At 41.6% G+C, this 20225-nt stretch overlaps 1 protein-coding gene across 1 annotated transcript; it reads left to right on the forward strand.

Annotated features, from left to right (window-relative positions):
• The first annotated feature begins 1644 nt into the window (after positions 1-1644).
• On the forward strand, positions 1645-19605 carry tars1 (threonyl-tRNA synthetase 1). Its single transcript, XM_030780976.1, has 19 exons — positions 1645-1777; positions 2224-2295; positions 2513-2703; positions 3358-3481; positions 9373-9494; positions 10273-10390; positions 11030-11094; positions 11205-11283; positions 11524-11670; positions 13851-13949; positions 14256-14422; positions 15101-15263; positions 15734-15871; positions 17671-17748; positions 17885-17985; positions 18136-18240; positions 18495-18567; positions 18737-18851; positions 19059-19605. Exons 1-19 carry the CDS (start codon positions 1718-1720, stop codon positions 19205-19207), a joined length of 2166 nt encoding a protein of 721 aa, XP_030636836.1. The 5' UTR covers positions 1645-1717; the 3' UTR covers positions 19208-19605.
• The last annotated feature ends 620 nt before the right edge of the window (positions 19606-20225 follow it).

The following is a 20225-nucleotide window of genomic DNA, read 5'->3' on the forward strand; positions in this document are numbered from 1 at the left end:
ACTCTCTCTGTGCCTCATGTAATTTCAAACCGGAATGGTATTGCAGAAAACATTCAGTGGAAGAAAATATAGTCTTTACCTTGCAGAGGTTATACGGTTAATAAGATGAGAGAAATAATGTACAAACTAATGCTTAAATTGTACCCAATTAAATGCTTTCTCAGAAGATTTAAGAGTGATGTTGACACAGTTTATTCTTTTTGAACAAATAGCCCGGACATTAATTTGCAACTGTTTTTGTCCTGTATCTTTGCTGCAATGAAATGTGACATTCTTAAAATCATGCAAACTTTTATATATTCTGACTTCTCTTTCACTTTTAAGAATGTGTTTTTTGGAATTGACTCCATTTATTTATTACTGCATTGTTACGCATGTCTTAAACATGCCTTATGCTGAATCCATGTAATCAGCCTGGGTTGATGTTGGTACCATATTTTCTGTGTATTTGTGCTTTATATTCATGATCGCTTAATACATAGGACATAAATCAGTCAGTCAGTTAGTCAGTCAATCGTAGGGAATAGCAAAAGACAGGAAAGGGATGAAGAAGAAAAAAAAACAGCTATTGTTTAATTTCAAGACAAACTGATTCTCTAATTCAAATCTTTGAAGTGAACGAATATGTCTGACTCAGGACTACAACCCAGGTTGCCAAAGTGTTGGCCAAACGCTTATCTGCTAAGCTACCAGAGACTACAGAGCAACACAAATTACTTCAATAGGTTTATTACCAAAAAGAAAAATAAGAAAAAACAACAACAACAAACCCCCCCCCCCCCCCCCAAAAACACAAAATATTCAAGCAAAGACAAAAAATCCAAAACAGGGGAAAATGCAGGCAGAACCAATCCAAAGTCCAAAATTGGAATCCAAAAAACAAGCCAGAGTCAGGTATGGAAAATCAGTCAAAGTCAGGCAAACAGGTTGACAAGGGACAATCCAAAAGAGGTTACTGTGAGCAAGCAGAGTCGTACCAAACACACAATCCAGAAACCACAACAAACAAAAGGCTTAGAACTTGAGAGACACAAGGGATCACGAAGACTTAGCAAAGACAGATTCAGAGGACTGGGCTTAAATACACTGGGTTAACAAGCAAACAAACCACATGACAGAGACAATATGCTACAGGTGAGCTAGGTAACGAGAGTAGCAAGGGCAACAAAGAGTCTTTGGCGACCTCTAGTGGTCAGCAATAGTCCAATCCGTGACAGAATATAAATCACACAAGCAAAATACCCTTACTTATATGATTTGTATATGGTTACTGAAAAAATGTCTTTAAAATCAATCCCTTGAATACAGTTTAGTTTTATTTATTAATTGTATTCATTGATTTAATTTTTAATGCTACTCAGATTCTGGAATTGTTATAGCCAGAATCTTAAAGGCTGTGAATGGGATCCTTGTTATGTATTTGTTAAATTTAGATAGATAGATAGATAGATAGATAGATAGATAGATAGATAGATAGATAGATAGAAATTAACGTGACACTGGCAGACGGTCGCTATTTCCGAGTGCTGCCACCGTCTGGCAATGCAGTTCATGGATGAACTCACGTCCAGCCGTTCTATTTCTCTAGTTATTCTATGGTTGCATCAGACAACCATGTCCGGGTGACGTAGTTACATGCCGGTTAGACATAGGGTACACGGAAACGATTCGTGTTCAACGAAGTTGTCGTTGTATTATATATATTTTTTCTCTAAGAATGGAGGACGGAATTCTTGCTGCACAGATGAAGGAGTTACAAGTCGAAGAGGGGAAAAAGGTGTAGACTTCACTCTGTTACAGTCGCTACATCAGTAGTCTGCTATTTCAGTGCTGGTCAAGCGACCACGCTTACTTCTGATTTCACCATGCTACCGCGACTATGGACCTATTTGTGCCTTCTTAGAATTATTTAAGAGCGCTTAAGATTGTAGAATAAACCCAAAGTTACTTACTGCGTAAAGTCGTTCATGTGTAATTAACTGTTTTGCAACTAATTTTAGTAGCTAATGTTATGGAAAGTAATAATATTTTTAACTGTGCTTCGCGCACAGTGTTCATAGTACTAACGTCATTTCTCCTGTTGCATTTGCTTTATGTTCTCATTCGAACATGAACTGTGTCTGCCGTATTAGCTTGTCTTAGTTTCTTTGAAATTCGCATAACAGCCCGTTGTTTGCACTGAAAATCTCAGGTGATTCTTGTAACACTTTCAAACTTTATCAGGATGGAAATTTCAAAGATGGAGGGAAGAAAAAGAACAAAAATGCATCAGCAGACTCGGGTGGCAGAGCAGAGGTGAGTATATCTATCTCATCGAAATAGTCGTCTCAAATTTGTAGGCTATGCTGATGCACTCGGTGCTTAGCTTTCGTTGAATAACTGTGAACAGATTTGTTCAGTTAGGCCTATTGTTTAATTCAACTCTCCCCAGATCTGTCCAGTTATGTTTCATGTTCAGTTTTATGATTCAGTTATTGTTTAATTCAGCTCCCCTTACACGTCCTCTCCTCAGCTCAGTCCTCCACCGCAGTACGTTGAGGAGCGCTTAGCGCTGTACATCAGGCTGAAAGCTGAACACGATGCCCTGCTGGCAGAGCGGGCAGAGAAGGACAGCCAGCTTATCAAAATCACCCTGCCTGATGGCAAGGTGGTGGCTGGAGAGTCATGGAAGACCACCCCTTACCAAGTAGCTTGTGGGATCAGGTAAGACTTCTTCTAGTAGAGCAAGAGACACTGTTTATTTAAATAAATTTCAACCCGAATTCTCTTACACACCTTAACTGAAAACAGACAGCAAAACCAAAAATGGAAGGCATTTTTATGTGAAAGTAGGAAGTGATCAGTCTTTTTTCTCTTCCCTGCAGTTTGAAATGTCTTTCTTCTATCTCGGAGTAATTCCGAATGAAAACGAAATAAATAATTATGTAATGTATGTGAAGAAGTTAAAGAAACAAAATTAATTATAATGGATTTCACACACCCGTGGTGTGCCTCATAATCTGTAATCTGTGAGGACAACCATCTTTGGCCATGCAGTAGACCACATCAGCAAATGGTCTATCTTAAGCGTATGAGGAATTGATAGTTGAAAATGGCTAGTTCATTGTGGTCCATGTTGTAACACTGCAGTCTATGTACTGTTTGCTTAAAGAGTTTTATTTTAGTTTTAACCAGTTTAGAAATGTGCCGTTGTGGGTGAAATGCAAGAACAGAATCTTTAAAAAGCTGATTTGGCTGAGAATGAAATTACAGGGAAAGATGCTGTTTTTCAAGCACTAGGTTTTCTTAGAACTTCAGTAATCTGATTCAGGTGTATTAAGGCTGAGGAATAAATTGTTTTTGCTTTGTCCCTAACAGCCAAGGGCTTGCTGACAACACTGTGATTGCCAAGGTGAACAATGCTGTATGGGATCTGGACAGACCTTTAGAGAGCGACTGCAGTCTGGAGCTGCTGAAATTCGATGACGAAGCGGCCCAAGCTGTATGTTCAGTCTTTGATAACAGTGTGACATATCAAACACACCCTGATTCAGTGTCTGTACCATATCGAACACACCCTGATTCAGTGCCTATACCATATCGAACACACCCTGAATCAGTGCCTGTGCCATATCGAACACACCCTGAATCAGTACCTGTGCCATCTCGAACACACCCTGATTCAATGCCTGCAACATATCGAACACACCCTGAGTCAGTGTCTGTACCATATCGAACACACGCTGATTCATTGTCTGTACCATAGGGCTGAACGATTTGGGGAAAATATCTAATTGCGATTTTTCTGACAGATATTGCGATTGCAATTTGATTTGCGATATATTTTTTTAAAAGTAAAGCTTCACTTCAATATTCACTGTGTAATAGATTTAAAACATATCATGGAGCATTACCACATGAGATACCATCAAAACATTAACTGCTCTATATTCTAATGCAAAGATGAGAACTTAAAGATATGGAATTGCCTCCAACATGTATTTATTACATTTTTTAATTGGCAAAGAACAATCGAACATGTAAGGGATAATGAGTAGTCCAGCGGTCATTATCGAAAAATAAATCCCGACAGGACGAACAGGACCCCGCTTATTATTCGGTTACTTGTCAAAATGATAAAAGAAACTTCACACAATGTTTAATTTTAATGATTTTATTGCTGTTTCGTGGCTTCTGCTGAGAAAAATAGTCCCTCTTGCAATCAGAACCTTTAAGTTGCAAGTGTTGCATTGCAATTACAATTACAATGTAGCATTTAGCAGACGCTTTTAGCCAAAGCGACTACAATCAGTGCATCAGTCGGATTCCTAATACTTCATAAGCAGACATCGCTAAAAAGACTGAGTGTCAATTTACTCCTTCGTATTGCGCCCCTGGAATTCTTAGACAAACATAGATACAAGACAAGGTTTTTTTTTTTAAGGAAGGGGGGTTAGGCTTAGGGGGATAGGTGGGTTCTGAAGAGGTGGGTTTTCAGTTTCTTGCAGAAGATGGTGAGGGATTCCGCAGTCCTAACTGTATGAGGGAGGTCGTTCCACCACCGAGGGGCAATGGCGGAGAAGAGGCGTGGTCGGGAGGAGCGGCTGCCGGGTTCCCGAAGTGAGGGGACCGTCAGCTGACCAGAGGTCGTAGAGCGGACGGTTTTAGTAGTGGTATACAGAGTTATTAAGGACTGAAGGTATGATGGGGCAGAGCCTCTTGTTGCCTGGTAGGCCAGTACCAGTGTCCTGAATTGGATGCGGGCAGCTACCAGAGGCCAGTGGAGCGCAGTAAGCAGTGGAGTGACCTGAGAGTGCTTAGGGAGGTTGAAGACCAGGCATGCAGTGGCGTTCTGCACGAGCTGGAGTGGCCTGATGGCGCAGGTCGGTAAGCCAGCCAGTAGGACGTTGCAGTAGTCCAGGCGGGAGATGACAAGCGCTTGGACCAGGAGCTGGGTCGCCTGTTGTGTGAGGAAAGGGCGGATTCTCCTGATATTGTATAGGGAGAATCTGCAGGATCGAGTGACTGCCGTGATGTGACCGGAGCAGGTTAGCTGGTTGTCGAGGGTTACACCTAGGTTTTTGGCTGCTGTGGTGGGGAACACCACAGATCCCTCAATGGTTTGCAGTGTCAATCGTTGGGGAGTTCTTTGCAGGAAAAAACAGAAGCTCCGTTTTCTCCAGGTTGAGTTTGAGGTGGTTAGCAGACATCCAGGAGGCAATGTCAGCTAAGCAGGCTGCGATGCGAGGCTGAACCTGAGAGTCAGAGGGGGGGAAGCAGAAGAACAGTTGTGTATCATCAGCGTAGCAGGGGTAAGAGAGACCATGGGCAGAGATAACTTGACCGAGTGATCTGGTGTAGAGAGAGAAGAGGAGTGGACCAAATACCGAACCCTGTGGGACTCCTGTGTGGAAAGGGCGGGGGGAGGAGACCGATTCCCTCCAAGAGACCTGGTAGAAACGGTCAGACAGGTAGGACTTGAACCATGCGAGTGCAGAACCCGCGATGCCCAGCCCAGCAAGGGGTGAGAGGAGTATCTGGTGATTGACCGTGTCAGATGCTGCGGAGAGGTCTAGGAGTATGAGGACAGAGCTGAGAGACTTTGCTCTGGCCAAGTGGAGCTCCTCCGAGACAGCAAGGAGGGCCATCTCGGTGGAGTGGCCGGCTTTGAATCTAGATTGGTTCTGATCCATGAGATTGTTCTGGAGAAGATATGGAGAGAGTTGGTTATATGCTGAACGTTCCAGGGTTTGGAGAGAAACGGTAGGAGAGAGACTGGATGGTAGCTACTGACATCAGCTGGGTCTAGAGTGGGCTTCTTAAGCAGTGGCTTGACCCGTGCCCTCTTCAGAGCAGAAGGAACTGTGCCGGTAGACAGAGAGCTGTTGATCAAGGACGAGATGAAGGGCAGAATGTCGTCTGAGATGGCTTGAAAGAGAGGGGAGGGGATGGGGTCTAAAGGACAGGAAGTAGGAGAGCTTCAGAGTCAGATAGAGGGGAGAAGGAGGAAAAGATAGTGAGGGAGGCGGAGGGTGCAGGATCCGGGGTGGGCGGGGATGGGGGAAAGGAGTCGCAGATGCCTTTGATTTTTTTCTCGCAGAAGGAGACAAAGTCATCAGCAGATAGAGATGAGGGAGGAAGAGGAGGAGAGAGGAGGGAGGAGATGGTGGAGAAGAGTTTGTGGGTGTTGGAAGAGGCAGTGTTGATCCTGGAGTGGAAGAAGGCAGATTTAGCAGAGGACAGGGTAGAGGAGAAAGAAGAGAGTGGTCGTAGGATAGGTCGTTGAGGGATCTTGATTTCCGCCATCTCCGTTCAGCCGCGCGAAGTTTGGCTCTGTCAGCACGAATGCTATCAGTCAGCCAGGGACTGGGAGCAGAGAGGCGAGCCGGCTTGGTGACGGGGGGTCAGAGGGTGTCCAGGGAGGAGGCCAGTGCGGAGAGGACTGTAGAGGATTTCTCCTCCACGGGAAGAGGAGAGAAGGCTTCCACAGATGGGTGAGAGGAGCAGACCATAGAAGAGAAGGCACCAGAGGAGAGGGTGCGAAGGTTGCGCCTAGCTGAGACTGGCAGCATGGGAGCAGAGGATTTCAGGGAGAGAGAGATTGAGAGAGAGAGAAAGACATGAAGAAGTGGTCTGAGACGTGGAGTGGTGTGACGGTGAGATCAGGAACTTGGCAGCCTCTTATGAAGACAAGGTCCAGTTGATTGCCACCCTTGTGTGTTGCAGGGGACTCCGTGAGGGTAAAGTCAAAGGACTGAAGGAGGGAGAGTAGTTCATCAAACTGAGTAGAATCCAGCGGAATGTTGAAGTCTCCAAGCAGCAGGATGGGAGTGCCGTCCTCAGGGAAGGAGCTGAGGAGGGTGTCCAATTCGTCTAGGAATGCCTGCAGAGGACCTGGAGGGCGGTAGAGAACAGTCATGTGTAGTTTATAAGGGGAAGAAACAGAAACAGCATGAAATTCAAAGGATGAGGGAGAGATGGAAGGGAGAGATGTTTCTCGGAAGCTCCACAAGGGGGAGATCAGGAAGCCAGTTCCCCCACCCCTCCCCGAGGATCTGGGGGTGTGGGAGAAGGAAAAAGCAGTGGAGAGAGCAGCGGGAGTGGCCGTGTTCTCCGGCCTGATCCACGTCTCGGTGAGGGCCTGAAAGTACAGGGACAGCATTGAGGCTTGGGCAGAGATAAAGTCGGCCTTCTGTACTGGCAGTTCCATAGGCCACCTGAAATGGCAACAGTCATATCAGCAGAGCGCGGCGGATGGATGAGGCTAGCCAGGTTGCGTCCGCGAGGGTGCAGCAGCCGCCACCTGCAAAGAGTACGAGAGGAAACTCGAACAGGAATAGTGAGATGACACATGATTAGTGTGAGAGAGCAGAGGGGGGACAAAGGTATTTAGAGAGGTAGGGTAGAAGCACAATTACACGGATAAGCAATTGAAAATAAATCACTGAAAATAAATCACTGAGGGTCCGGCAGACAGGCAGTAGTTGTCTCGGCCTCCTCGTTGTCCTTCCTCGGTGGACTCCCGCAGGTAGACTCCCTTGTCTTAGTCCAACCGGATGTATGTCCGACAAGACAAGGGAGATGAGACTGCTACAGCTGCCGCTACAGCTGCCGCTTGGCGGTAGCACTATCACTAAAGGGTCTTGTGACTACAGCGTTCGCGGCTTAAGGGCTGAATACAGCCCCGCCCCCTCAGAACAACGCGTAAATTGGCTGTGGCCGAGAGTAACAAATAAATGCAAATCAGCAACTCAACAGCTGACGTGACAGAAATTCAAAACAAACTCCCTAGTGAAATAAGCTAGCGCACACAGTTGCAACATGTTAGGCTACCTGCAGACTCATCAACTTGTTGCAGATAGGCTGTTTATTTCCGTTACGATAATATAAAGATGTGAATCAGAAGCACAAAACCTGTTGCCAGTGGCAGTGGTCATTAATTTTTTTCAGCGGTCATTATCAAGAAATATCGGACCTCCGAACGTTGTGATGGCCCATTCAATTCAATGAAACTTTCTGCAGCATTCTGTGGAACCATATAATAAAGAACAATTATCACAAAAGCTGTGACTGTGTTAAGTTAAATAAATAAAGTAATAAAACTTGAGAAGAACAGTATGTGATTGCTGACGCAAACACATAATAATAATAAAAAATAAAACAATTCCAATAAGAAAATAACAGGACGTTTCTGTAAACATTCTCTGACATCAAAAAAGGTAGGTCATTCAGTTATGGCTCAGATGCAGCATCTAAATATTGACGTGCTGCTTTTCTTTGGCACTAAATTGTCCAATGTTGCTTTTGGCTCAACAGAGGCCATTTTTCCGCACCATGAATGTAATGTTTTCCTTGGGTTTCACGTGTTTGTTGTTGGTGGGTGCATACGCAGTCACTTTTGGTCACTTCTGATTGGTGAGCATGACTGTCACACAAGGAGGACGGCATGAATTTGTAAAACCATTGACACAACAGTTTAAACCCTGGGTCAGACACGCTCCATTAAGTATATCCTAAATCACAGCCTTTGCGATTTGCTAATCGTATGGTTTCAAAGCGAGATTTCAATTTGAAATCGTTTAATCGTTCAGCCCTACTGTACCATATTGAACACACTGTGATTCAGTGCCTGTACCATATCGAACACACCCTGATTCAGTACCTGCAGTGCACATTAATAAAACTGCTCATTTGCTCCTAATCCTTGCTATTTTTGTGAGTAAGAGCAGCTGCCTGTTCATTTTGTCAGAGTGTATTAATTTCCCCATAAGCACTTTCTTTTATGTGTGTCTCTGTCCACTAAGGAAACTGGTTGTTTAGGGGTTATTGAGAACACATAAAATGCTGTGAACCAGTGGGGGAGGGGGGTGGGGGAGACAGACAGTGAAGGAATTTGGCACTGCTGTTGGTGTTATTAACAGAAAGGATGGGGGCTGCATAGATTTTGGTGTATATAGCTCATTATTCAGAAAACTGTAAAGGATTGTTGTTTCCCCATTAGCATGTAGCATGTTTATGTCTTTGAATTTATATAATTGAACATAGGCATATGTACACATGCAGATATAGTAAATAAAGCTGAACGGGCAAAAATCACATCTCACCATGAGCTGCCTGTGACAGTTTATCCATCCAGGCATGTGTTAGACTGTCCTCTCTTGTTTAATGTACTACTTTTATTTTGAATACGTTTGTTTTTGTTCTAGCTGTATGCTAGAACTTCATAATCTTACACTCTTTATTTTTATCCTTAGTTTAAATAAGCCCTTAGTTGTAAGTGAAATAAGCCATTTGTTGCAAGCTTGTAATGCAAGATTCTGTCATAGCACCAGGAAGTGGGGTTGAGATGGACGGATTGAAACAGTAATGCCATTTCTGGTCTGGTGTCCACAGGTATACTGGCACTCCAGTGCACACATTATGGGTGAAGCTATGGAGAGAGTGTATGGGGGCTGTCTATGCTATGGACCACCCATTGAGAATGGCTTTTATTATGACATGTTTCTGGAAAATGAGTAAGTCCCAAATTTAGGACTGTTGAAAAATGCATTAACATAATTAGGCTTTCTCTACAAAGTAGATATCAGAAATTAGGACTACCTCAATGATGCTCCCATAAAAACATGAACTGCTTCATAATGAAAAAATAATCTGTGCACTTAAGCTTGTATGTTGAATCATTTCTGGTGTGTGTGTTTGTGTGTTGGAGCCCTATTTTAGTCATTATTAGTCCCATTTTGAAAACAAAATGTATCAGAACCTAAGTAGTGGCAGGATTTTAATGATACTTCTGCTGATCTGACACTGATTAAATGAGTTCATTTACTTACTGGTGGTATAAAAAACATGAAAACTGCTTTTGTCACAACTCTTATCATGTTTCACTTTTATTCATTTGAAAGAGAGGTGTTTTAGCCTAACAGATAATAAGTGCAGCAGATTCCTGACTGAAAATGAGTGTGTGGTTTTCTCCTGGAGGCCTGATAAACCGTCAGAGGGCCTCTTCATTTATGATTTGGATCAGTGAAATCAGGAACCTGAAAATTTGGAATTGTTAAACAGACAGTCTCTCTGTAGGCTTTACAGGATTAAATAATAAGAGGAGAGCCAATAGGAAGTTTTTGTGCTTGGTGCTGGCTGTTGCCACTCAGGGTTTGAAGAGCTTAGTGAAATTTCATCTGTTTCTACCATATGCTTTTTTTTCTTTCTTTCCCAGTTTGCGTACCCCTTTCATTTTCCAGCTCTTTTGTTTATGTTGATCTCTCTTGCTTTCTGTCGTTCTCTCTCACACAGCTGTGTTTCAAGCAATGACTTCACCTGTCTGGAGAGCTTGTGTAAAAAGATCATCAAGGAGAAGCAGCCGTTTGAAAGGCTTGAGATAAAAAAGGAGACTCTTCTGGAGATGTTCAAGGTCTGACCGTGCTTACCAGAGCTGGCTTTATTTAAACTTTGAGTTCCTAGAAGTTAACTGGCTGTATTTTAAGTTTGAGTTTCTAGAAGTGAGCTGGCTTCACTAACAATTTAAACTGACTCAGATTGTCTCGGTCCAGTTAAGCACACTTTAAAAATTTAAAAACGCAAATAAAGAGAAAGTGACCATGGATGACAGTTATTATTCAGTTCTGATATTTTTCCTCTCTGGTCATAACCCCAGTGGTATTAAGTCATCTTGGCAGGAAATAAAAATGGTAGCATGTGATGAAAAAGATTTTTAGCATATGGTTTCCTTGTCCCATAATTTGGATGATACAGACTTCCAGAAAAATACTCAAAAAAACAAAACACTCTTTATGTCTTCCTACTCTGACAGGTCAAGATCAGGGTCAGAAACTTTGCACAAATATTCCATCTGTCTGTTTAAGGAACAGAAAGTCACAGATATTGTCTATAAACCAAAGTTAGCTGAATTCTGTTTTGTAATACAACCTTCTGGTTTCACTTTTGGTAAGACTGGAAGGCTCTTTATGCTAGAGTATGTATGAGTTTGGTGCCTCTGAGATTTTCTCTTTCTCTCTCTCTCTCTCTCTCTCTCTCTCTGATACATGTGCAGTACAACAAATTTAAGTGTAGGATTCTGAACGAAAAAGTAACTACCCCAACGACCACAGTTTACAGGTAAGACTTTTCATACAACTGACTTCAACTTCAGCATTAGTGACTTGTACATCCAAGTGGCAGACAGTTGTTGAGGTGGATGTTTCAGTAGGTCTGTGATTGATTGGCAGGTGTGGTCCTTTGATTGACCTGTGCCGAGGCCCTCATGTGCGACACACTGGAAAGATAAAGGCATTGAAGATACATAAGGTAGAGGAAGACTGCACACCTCAGACCTCTTATGACAGTTTTAAGGGTTCCCATCCCTTTAAGCTAGACTGAGTCTTTATTGCTGACACTTAAACAGTTGCCTTGGTTACAGAAGCTAGGCCTCTTTATTGTGTCTGATTTGCTTCCCCAGAGCAGTGGGAGATTGAATTCATATACATCCTGTTAGTGACACAGTATGGTCTTGGTGGTTTTACTGAGTAACATGAATGTAATCCACAGAACTCTTCGACATACTGGGAGGGCAAGGCGGATATGGAGACTCTCCAGAGAGTGTATGGAATCTCATTCCCAGATCCCAAGATGCTGAAAGAGTGGGAAAAATTCCAGGAGGAAGCAAAGAACAGGGATCATCGGAAACTGGGCCGGGTATGAGAGCATACTGTTGTAATGCAGCTTTGGCACAATTTGTCATGAAAGTTTATGGCATTGTTTCCCAAACTTTTTTTCTGGGGACCCACTTTTAGGCCTTATCTATAAATGGTGAGAGGAGCGAATTTGTACATAAATGAACATTCCTGACCCTTTTTACTGCCATTTCTGCAGCACCTTATATTATCTTGAATAGATAAACCAGCTATTTCGAAGAGATACAGCATGCATTTGATAAATAACAACTTCGTTTTATGCATGTGTTGAAAATATATACACATGTTAAATACTTTATAAATGAGACCAAGTAAATGCATTTCGTCAGCGTTAACAGGCTATGTCATTGTTTTTATTTCCTCTCATCAGTAAAACAATATACTACGACAGAGTATTTGGGCCACAGTGAGGGAGAAAAAAAATCAGATTTCGAGAAAATAAGGTTATGATATTACGAGAACAAAGACATAATTGAGAAAAAAATCATAAGATTACAAGAATAAAGTCATAATTTAATGAGTATAAAGTAATAATATTTCAAGAAAAAAAGCTGTAATATTACGAGAATAAAGTTGTAATTTTATGAGACAAATTGTAATGTTACGAGAATAAGATCGTAAAATCTCGAGGAAAAACAATAATTTTTAGGAAAATATATTACCAGCAACCAACAAAACCTGCTCCTGAGCCTGCTTCTGGCAACTGCTATTTATCTCAGGTGTCATACCGTGCTACACACATAATGATAATGTGGTGCTGATGTGGCAAAAGATTAAGTAATTTGTTCTTTGTGAAACCTATACTAAAGTATAACTTCACAAGATACTCCACGTTCTTCATTTTAACACAAGTGGCAGGCTGCTCTTCTTATATTTCCCCTCTAAAATAACAGTACGACTTTATTCGTACTTTATGGCCTAAAAGTACGACTTTATTCTTGTAATATTATGACTTTTTTCTTGTGAAATTACAGCTTTATTCTCATAATTTTAACAACCTTATTCTCGAAATCTCAGAATTTTGTTTTCCTCAATGTGGCCCTAATGCATCGTCATAACATATGGATTTTAAATACTTTATAAATGAGACAAAATTAAGTGCATTTAGGTGGAGTTAACAGGCTCTCGTTTTTTTCCCCTTCTGAACAGTAAAGCAAACAGAGTGTGTACTAGCCGTTCATACATCCATCCTCATGCTGGCTTCCCTCACGGGTGGTAGTTTGGCTAACGTTAGCTGCAGTCTGGTCTTTAGCTGGGTCTTTCTTTTTTATTAGCCAAGCATCCATTTCTTGTGGCTGGTTGCAGAATCTGGCAGAATTATGGCGGAAACCGTGACTGTGGTAGAAAACCAACGAGCTGTCTCATGTGGCTCAAAGGTGTACTGCAGATATAAATCTTAAATAAAAGACTGTAGAGGAAATTCTGCAAATTTATTTGGCAACCCAAATAAAATCTCCTGCGACCAACCTGTGGGCCATGACCCAGTCTTTGGGAAAGACTGGTTTATGGTATTACACTCTGCACATATGTAAATGAGTTGATTATGTCATTATAATGAAACCTAAGTAGGTAATCATGTGACTCAGAGTACTCACAGCACACTCAAAGTCATTAACTTACCTGCGTCTCAATATTGGAATATTTAGTAAACTTGTTGAAGAAAACTGATCTGTTACTAAAGTGGATCAACAGGGCCATGATCCAATTGGTTGTTTTTACAGCAGGGGATAGGGAACAGTTGTGTGTACAGTTCTCACAGTGTTTTGTAACTTGTTTAGTGACTAAGTGGCATCCGGCCCTTGGATCAACAAAAGAAAGCACCTGTCGGCTCATGGTGACTTCATGTTTGATGTGTTATTATATGGGCAGCTGCTCTGAGAGAGGCATTGGGTCTGATTGTTACTATGTATGGTGAAGAACCAGCCAAAGCATTTAGGGTGAACAGGTGAATCCTGTGACACAAATACTGAATATCACTGAACCTCTCATAATTCACATAGGTCTTTGGCTATTCCGAAGGCAATGGCATTGCTCATTGTTTTGATTTGTAATTATTTTCTCTAATCCCTGTGCTCCTTTTAACATATTTTCTCTCTCCCTCTCCACTCATTTTACTTACTCTGCCTTACTCTTCTTCATTTTACTCTTTTTCTCTTTCTCACACCTGTATCCATTTGACAGGACCAGGACTTGTTTTTCTTCCATGATTTGAGCCCTGGTAGCTGTTTCTTCCTCCCTAAAGGAGCATACATTTACAACACCCTGGTGGAGTTTATCAGGGTCAGTTGTTTCTCTCACACCTAATGTGTGTGAGCTCACAAGTTACTTTCTGTTGAGACATGGTTAATGCACTGTAAGTCCACATGCCAAGTATAGCCACTGAGTGCTTACTTAGGGCATGTGTGCAGTTGCAGCATCTAGTCTAATGTGCATATACAGTGAGATGTTTAGTCAGATATCAAATTCAACTGTTTCAGTTAGTTAACTGTCATTCCCTTGCTAATAGTTTTTATAAATGGTTTTTGGAAGTATTTGTTTGTTTGTTTGTTTATGTATGCACCTCCCCTGCCTTTTACTGGCCCTCAGAGCGAATACAGGAAGAGAGGGTTCCAGGAAGTGGTTACGCCGAACATTTACAACAGCAAGCTGTGGCAAACATCAGGACACTGGCAGCATTACAGTGAGAACATGTTCTCCTTTGAAGTGGAGAAGGAGACATTTGCGCTCAAACCGATGAATTGCCCTGGACACTGGTACAACAATCTCTCCTGCACACAACACACTGAATCCAACAGGCTTTTTCATCTGTACAGTTGGGGAACATTTTCTTAAGTGTGTGCAGTTCATTAAAATACTATATTATCCCAGTAAAACCAGCAGCTCTATTCAGGTCATGAGCACTGGGGTTGAGTTTCCTCAGGGTTTGACTCTGACTAGAGAAGTGAGCTTGGTACCAAAATGTGGCCGGGCGGGCAGGGGTGAATGAACAGCACTTTCCCCTCCCGCAACATGCACCGCTGAAGTGCCCTTGAGCAAGGCACCTAACCCCAACTGCTTCCTGGGCAGTGCGGCTGTGGCTGCCCACTTCTCTGGGTGTGCGTGCTCATGGCCCCTATTGTGTGTGGGCTTGTGTGTTCATCGCCACCTTGGATGGGTTAAAATGCAGAGGTCACATTTCCCCATTGTGTGGATTAATAAAGGAAGCACATAACTTAACCTTAACTTAACTTAAATGTTTTGGCCTCTTAATTGGGTTTGGACTTTGGTTAAGAAGCTCTCAGAATTTTCCAGAACAGTTCAATCATGAGAGTTTTTCATTTGTATTGATCAAAATATAGTGATTAGAATATATTTTAATAGTGGATGAAATTTGTTTGATGCAAATAGTTTGAAAATGTTGTGGTGGTTAGATCCCTGTTTGCGGTTTACAGTCTGATGTTTGACCATCGGCCCCGTTCGTGGAGGGAGCTGCCCCTGCGGCTGGCGGACTTTGGTGTTCTGCACCGGAACGAGCTGTCAGGGGCACTCACAGGCCTGACCCGCGTCCGTCGCTTCCAGCAGGATGACGCCCACATCTTCTGCTCCATGGACCAGGTCAGTTTACCAGTAGAACCGACTGTGATTCCTGAAATCATGTTCATGAGGAAAAGGAAAATATCTGTTTATTAAAATGAGGCTCTTAAGACATGGGTGGTATTCCAGAAAGCGGGTTTAGTGAAAACTCTGAAGTTGTCAGCTCAGAGTAAGTAGTAAACCTCCTAACAGAAGAGCCCTATGCCTTCATTCTCCAAGCAAAACAAAGCCATAGGGCCCTTTTATCAGGAGGTTTACTACTTGCTCTGAGTAAACTAACTCAGAGTTTTCACTAAACCCGCTTTCTGGAATACCCCCTGTTCTTAACTTTTGATAATCCACAACAGTGTAGCTCCACAGTGAACTGTACATTGAACTGTTTGTTATCTGTGACCGCCACAACATGAAATAGCTGATCCATTATGTCTGAATAAGGTTTTAATCTTTGAATTTTTGCTTAGATAAAAATAATCTCTCTTGGAATCCTCCAGATCGAGGCGGAGATTAAGGGCTGTCTGGATTTCCTTCGCACAGTATACAATGTCTTTGGTTTCACCTTCAAACTGAATCTTTCCACACGACCAGAGAAGTTTTTGGGGGAGCCAGAGGTGTGGGATCGAGCAGAGAAGGTATGGACTGGGTCCAGTTCACAGCACAGTTAATCAGATATATAATGCATAATATAGTATATAATATATAAACTGTGTGTGTGTGTGTGTGTTTGTATATACATACATACATATATATATATATATATATATATGTGTGTGTGTGTGTGTGTGTGTGTGTGTGTGTGTGTATATATATATATATGTATATATATGTATGTGTGTGTATATATATATATATGTATGTGTATATATATATATATATATATATATATATATATATATATATATATATATATATATATACACACACACACACTCACAGTTAAGCCCAAAATTAATCATACCCATGTATAATTTGGATAATTTGGATTTATAGTGAATTTTTATTTGACCAAAAGGTTTCATCTGGCTGGAATTGACAAACAAGTGACAAAGATCGAATAGCATTGTGTCAGAGATGTTAATGATAAATTATAACTATTTCTATGGTTTTTTTCTGCATTTTTACTAAAAATGCCATGTCCAAAATTACTCATACCCTTTGAAATTGTCACATATTTTTGAGAAAATGCAAGCTCATATATCATTCTAAATGGTCCTGGTAATTTCTACTATTCTACTATTTCTTCTAGAGCATTTTAATCAACTGTAAGTTGAGAACAGCTCATGCAGTAGTTCTCTAGTCAGTTACTAGTCAATTGTAAGTCATGGCCAAAGCCAAGGAGCTTAGTGAGGACGCAGACTAAGGAGGACTCCACTCCTCCAAGACAGAAAAGAAGAAAGCTTTTGGTCATCAATTCTGTGGTTCCAGGTAAGCTTTTACAAAGGCTAGGCGAGCTTTTGTGTGCCCGTCTTGGAGAAGTGGAGTCCTCCTTGGTCAGCGTCCATGGAGACCAGCCTTGTGTATTGTCCGCTGGAGTGTCTGCCTTGAGATGTTGGTACCAGAATTACTCAGATTCATCAGCCTCTGTGGTGATCCTTGGATTCTTCTTGGCTTCGCACACTGCCATTCTTGTCAGCGCAGGGGTTTTTGCTTTTGGCCTCCTACCCCCATCCTTTGAGATTTTTCACAGTGTGGAACTCCTTGTACTTTCAGATTATGCTTTGCACTGTGGCCACTGGTATTTGAAAACACTTGGATATGGCTTTATAGCCTTTCCCGTCTTGTGAGCACCCAAATTTTTGCAACCAGTTCTTTGGTTTTAGCCATGACTTGCAATTGACTAGTAGACTAGAGAACTACTGCATGAGCTGTTCTCAACTTAGTTGATTAAAATACTCTAGAACATGGTAGAAAATACCAGGACCATTTAGAATGATATATGAGCTTGCATTTTCTCAAAAATTTCAAAGGGTATGAATAATTTTGGACATGGCATTTTTAGTAAAAAGGATAATTCAAATTTATCGGGGTTTTTTTTTATCTCTATCATTAAAATCTCTGACACAGTGTCTTACCATCTTTTGTCATTTGTTTGTCATTTCCAGCCAGATGAAAACTTTTGGTCAAATAAAAATTCACTATGATTAATTTTGGGCTTAACTGTGTGTGTGTGTATACATATACATATATATATATATATAGAGAGAGAGAGAGTATAATGTAACTGTTAAATTCAGTATTTTTTCACAACATGCCATGCTACAATCTATGTTTTATGGGTGATTTCAGATGAACAGTGTAAGAATACTGTGGACAGTTCTTAATTTTTAGATGGTTAAGGAAGTGTCCCTTTTAGATGAACTTAACATGGAGTCCTGTCTTAGCTGTAAAATACAGAACACCCAAGATGTCTGACATTATATTGTTGTTGTAGCAACTGGAGAACAGCCTGAATGACTTTGGGGAGAAGTGGGTGCTTAACCCAGGCGATGGCGCTTTCTACGGCCCAAAGGTGATCACAACCGTTTAAACAGCACATGTAAAGTGAATAAACACATACCAACACAATCTTCAAAACATATTTCTAGGTCTGTCCATTTATTCAAGCAGGGGTGTTTTTTGCTGTATTATGTGTTTAATTATTCCAGATCGATATTCAGATCAAAGACGCTATTGGCCGTTATCACCAGTGCGCTACAATCCAGCTGGACTTTCAACTCCCCATTCGCTTCAATCTCACCTTTGTCAGGTTGGGAACATGATCCTTCTCCTCCCTCACATCTGAATGCTGACTTTTTACCTTTACTGAATTGGTGTCGTCAGGTCTGTCCTCTTCAAATGAATCGTTTTACCTTGACATGGTTTCCCTGGTATTCTGGTCATGTTTTTCTCTCTGCAGCCATGACGGAGATGATAAAAAGAGACCTGTGATCATTCATAGAGCAATCCTGGGGTCTGTGGAGAGAATGATCGCCATCCTCACCGAAAACTATGGTGGAAAGTGGTATGGATTTGTGACATTCAAGGTGTTGTTGCCTTGATAGAGTACTCTAATGGTCTAAGTCAGCTAAGGTGGGCCAGTCTAGCAGTGATACTGTGAACTGTTGAGAATGAATCACATGAAGCCATTAAATAGCCTCTAACCACACAGAATAGCACCTTTGTTTCCCTCTTTGATCAGTAAAAATTTGTGATTGTATTTGTGTGAATGTATCAGTACTCTGTCAACTGTGTGGATAATGTTCTTACTTCCTGCAGGCCTCTCTGGCTCTCCCCTCGCCAGGTCATGGTCGTCCCTGTTGGACCCACGTGTGACGAGTATGCTCAGAGGGTAAAACTTTATTAAAATATGTAACACACACATAGCTTTATACCATGACTCATATGATAGAGCATTTTAATCTGCAAGGTTCCTCTTTGGATCTCACATAATATGGTATTCCATTCAAGGTACTGACCCCCCCACACTCATGCAGTCCCATGTTCCTCCCCATTCCCAGGTGCAGCAGGAGTTCCATAATGCTGGTCTGATGACAGATGTTGACCTGGACCCTGGCTGCACGCTCAACAAAAAGATCCGTAATGCCCAGCTGTCTCAGTACAATTTTATCCTGGGTTAGTGGCCTCTGACGTTATTGCACTACACAATTCCAACATACTGGATCACTTTGCTGCTTTCATGTTGGGTCAATTTCCTGTATTTTTTTTTTCCCAGCTCCATTTTCTAAAGGTGCCAGTAGTTTGTCTAAAATGTGCAAGGTTTTTGGCAGATGATGTGGTTCTGATGTTGATACATTCTCACCTGGTTCTGTGTCTGTTCAGTGGTGGGAGAAAAGGAGAAGAGCAGTGACACAGTGAACGTGCGGACCCGTGACAACAAGGTACATGGAGAACGGAGCCTCGCAGAGTGCATGGAGCGCTTGAAACAGCTGAAGGCCTCCAGGACCCGTAATGCTGAGGAGGACTTCTGAGATTCCCAAATATTCCTCAAGTTGTCCTTATATGCTGGTCCCAGTGTTACTGAGTAACATTTCTCACCCTGTTAAAAAAGAATCTATAAGATACCCCTTGTTGTCTAGGTGCTTCTTTTTGTTTGGGTTAGTTTTCAGTCATAACTGTCATAATTCATGTCATTTTTACCTGGTAAGAGGATAATCCCATTGACTATCAGAAATCTTAGCAATGTGGAAGTAATAGCTCTTGAACTAATCACATTTCTCTTGATCTTCAGACTTTTTTCTCAATATTAAATTTTTGATGATCATCGATATTTGTAACTCAGAAAAAGTAAGATCCATGAGAAGACGTTCGGCACAAAAAATGATAAATGATTCTGGTGACTTGTCAAATAAATAGACAAATATGCCTATTCTTCTTCGGTCGTTTTTTGGTTAAAGAGTAGGAAGTATCTACATTTCCTGAAGCTCACGTCAGCACTGATCATACGGTCAAATTAATAAGCTTTCGGTTTCGTTTGAATCATTGTTTCGGTATTTCTGGTAAATGCTACCAGTGTAACCGAGTGACAGGCATTTAATAGAGTTAAGAGCTGGAGCAGCTCGCGGAATTAGAGCTTTAAGTTAGACAGGACTAGTAAGTAACTATATGCATGATTACGCAGCAAAACTGGGTTTTTGTTAAGCATTTTTGTGAGCAGACCCTTTGAACGGAAAAATATTGTGCCCTGAATCGTTTTATGCTGAGTACGACAACAGAAATTCGTTTTTTGTCGTTTTTGGCTGAGAAACGTGCATGCATTGATTATCTGGACACGGACGCGGGGGTTCCTTGTCTAAGGTAGGTTTGCGCATTTTTGATCGATTTTCGAATTTTTACTCCACATCCCCTGTATGCCGAGAATGGCTATGTAGGTAAAAAGTCGTTCGGTTAATATTGATAAATCCGAATATCTTGACAATTTTTGTTGAAATAGCCAGTGACGTTTGAATGATCACTTGAACATACTTTCTTGCTAAAAGATATCTATAA

Source organism: Chanos chanos, chromosome 1 (genome assembly GCF_902362185.1).
Source record: "Chanos chanos chromosome 1, fChaCha1.1, whole genome shotgun sequence".
In the NCBI taxonomy this organism is placed as follows: Eukaryota; Metazoa; Chordata; class Actinopteri; order Gonorynchiformes; family Chanidae; genus Chanos; species Chanos chanos.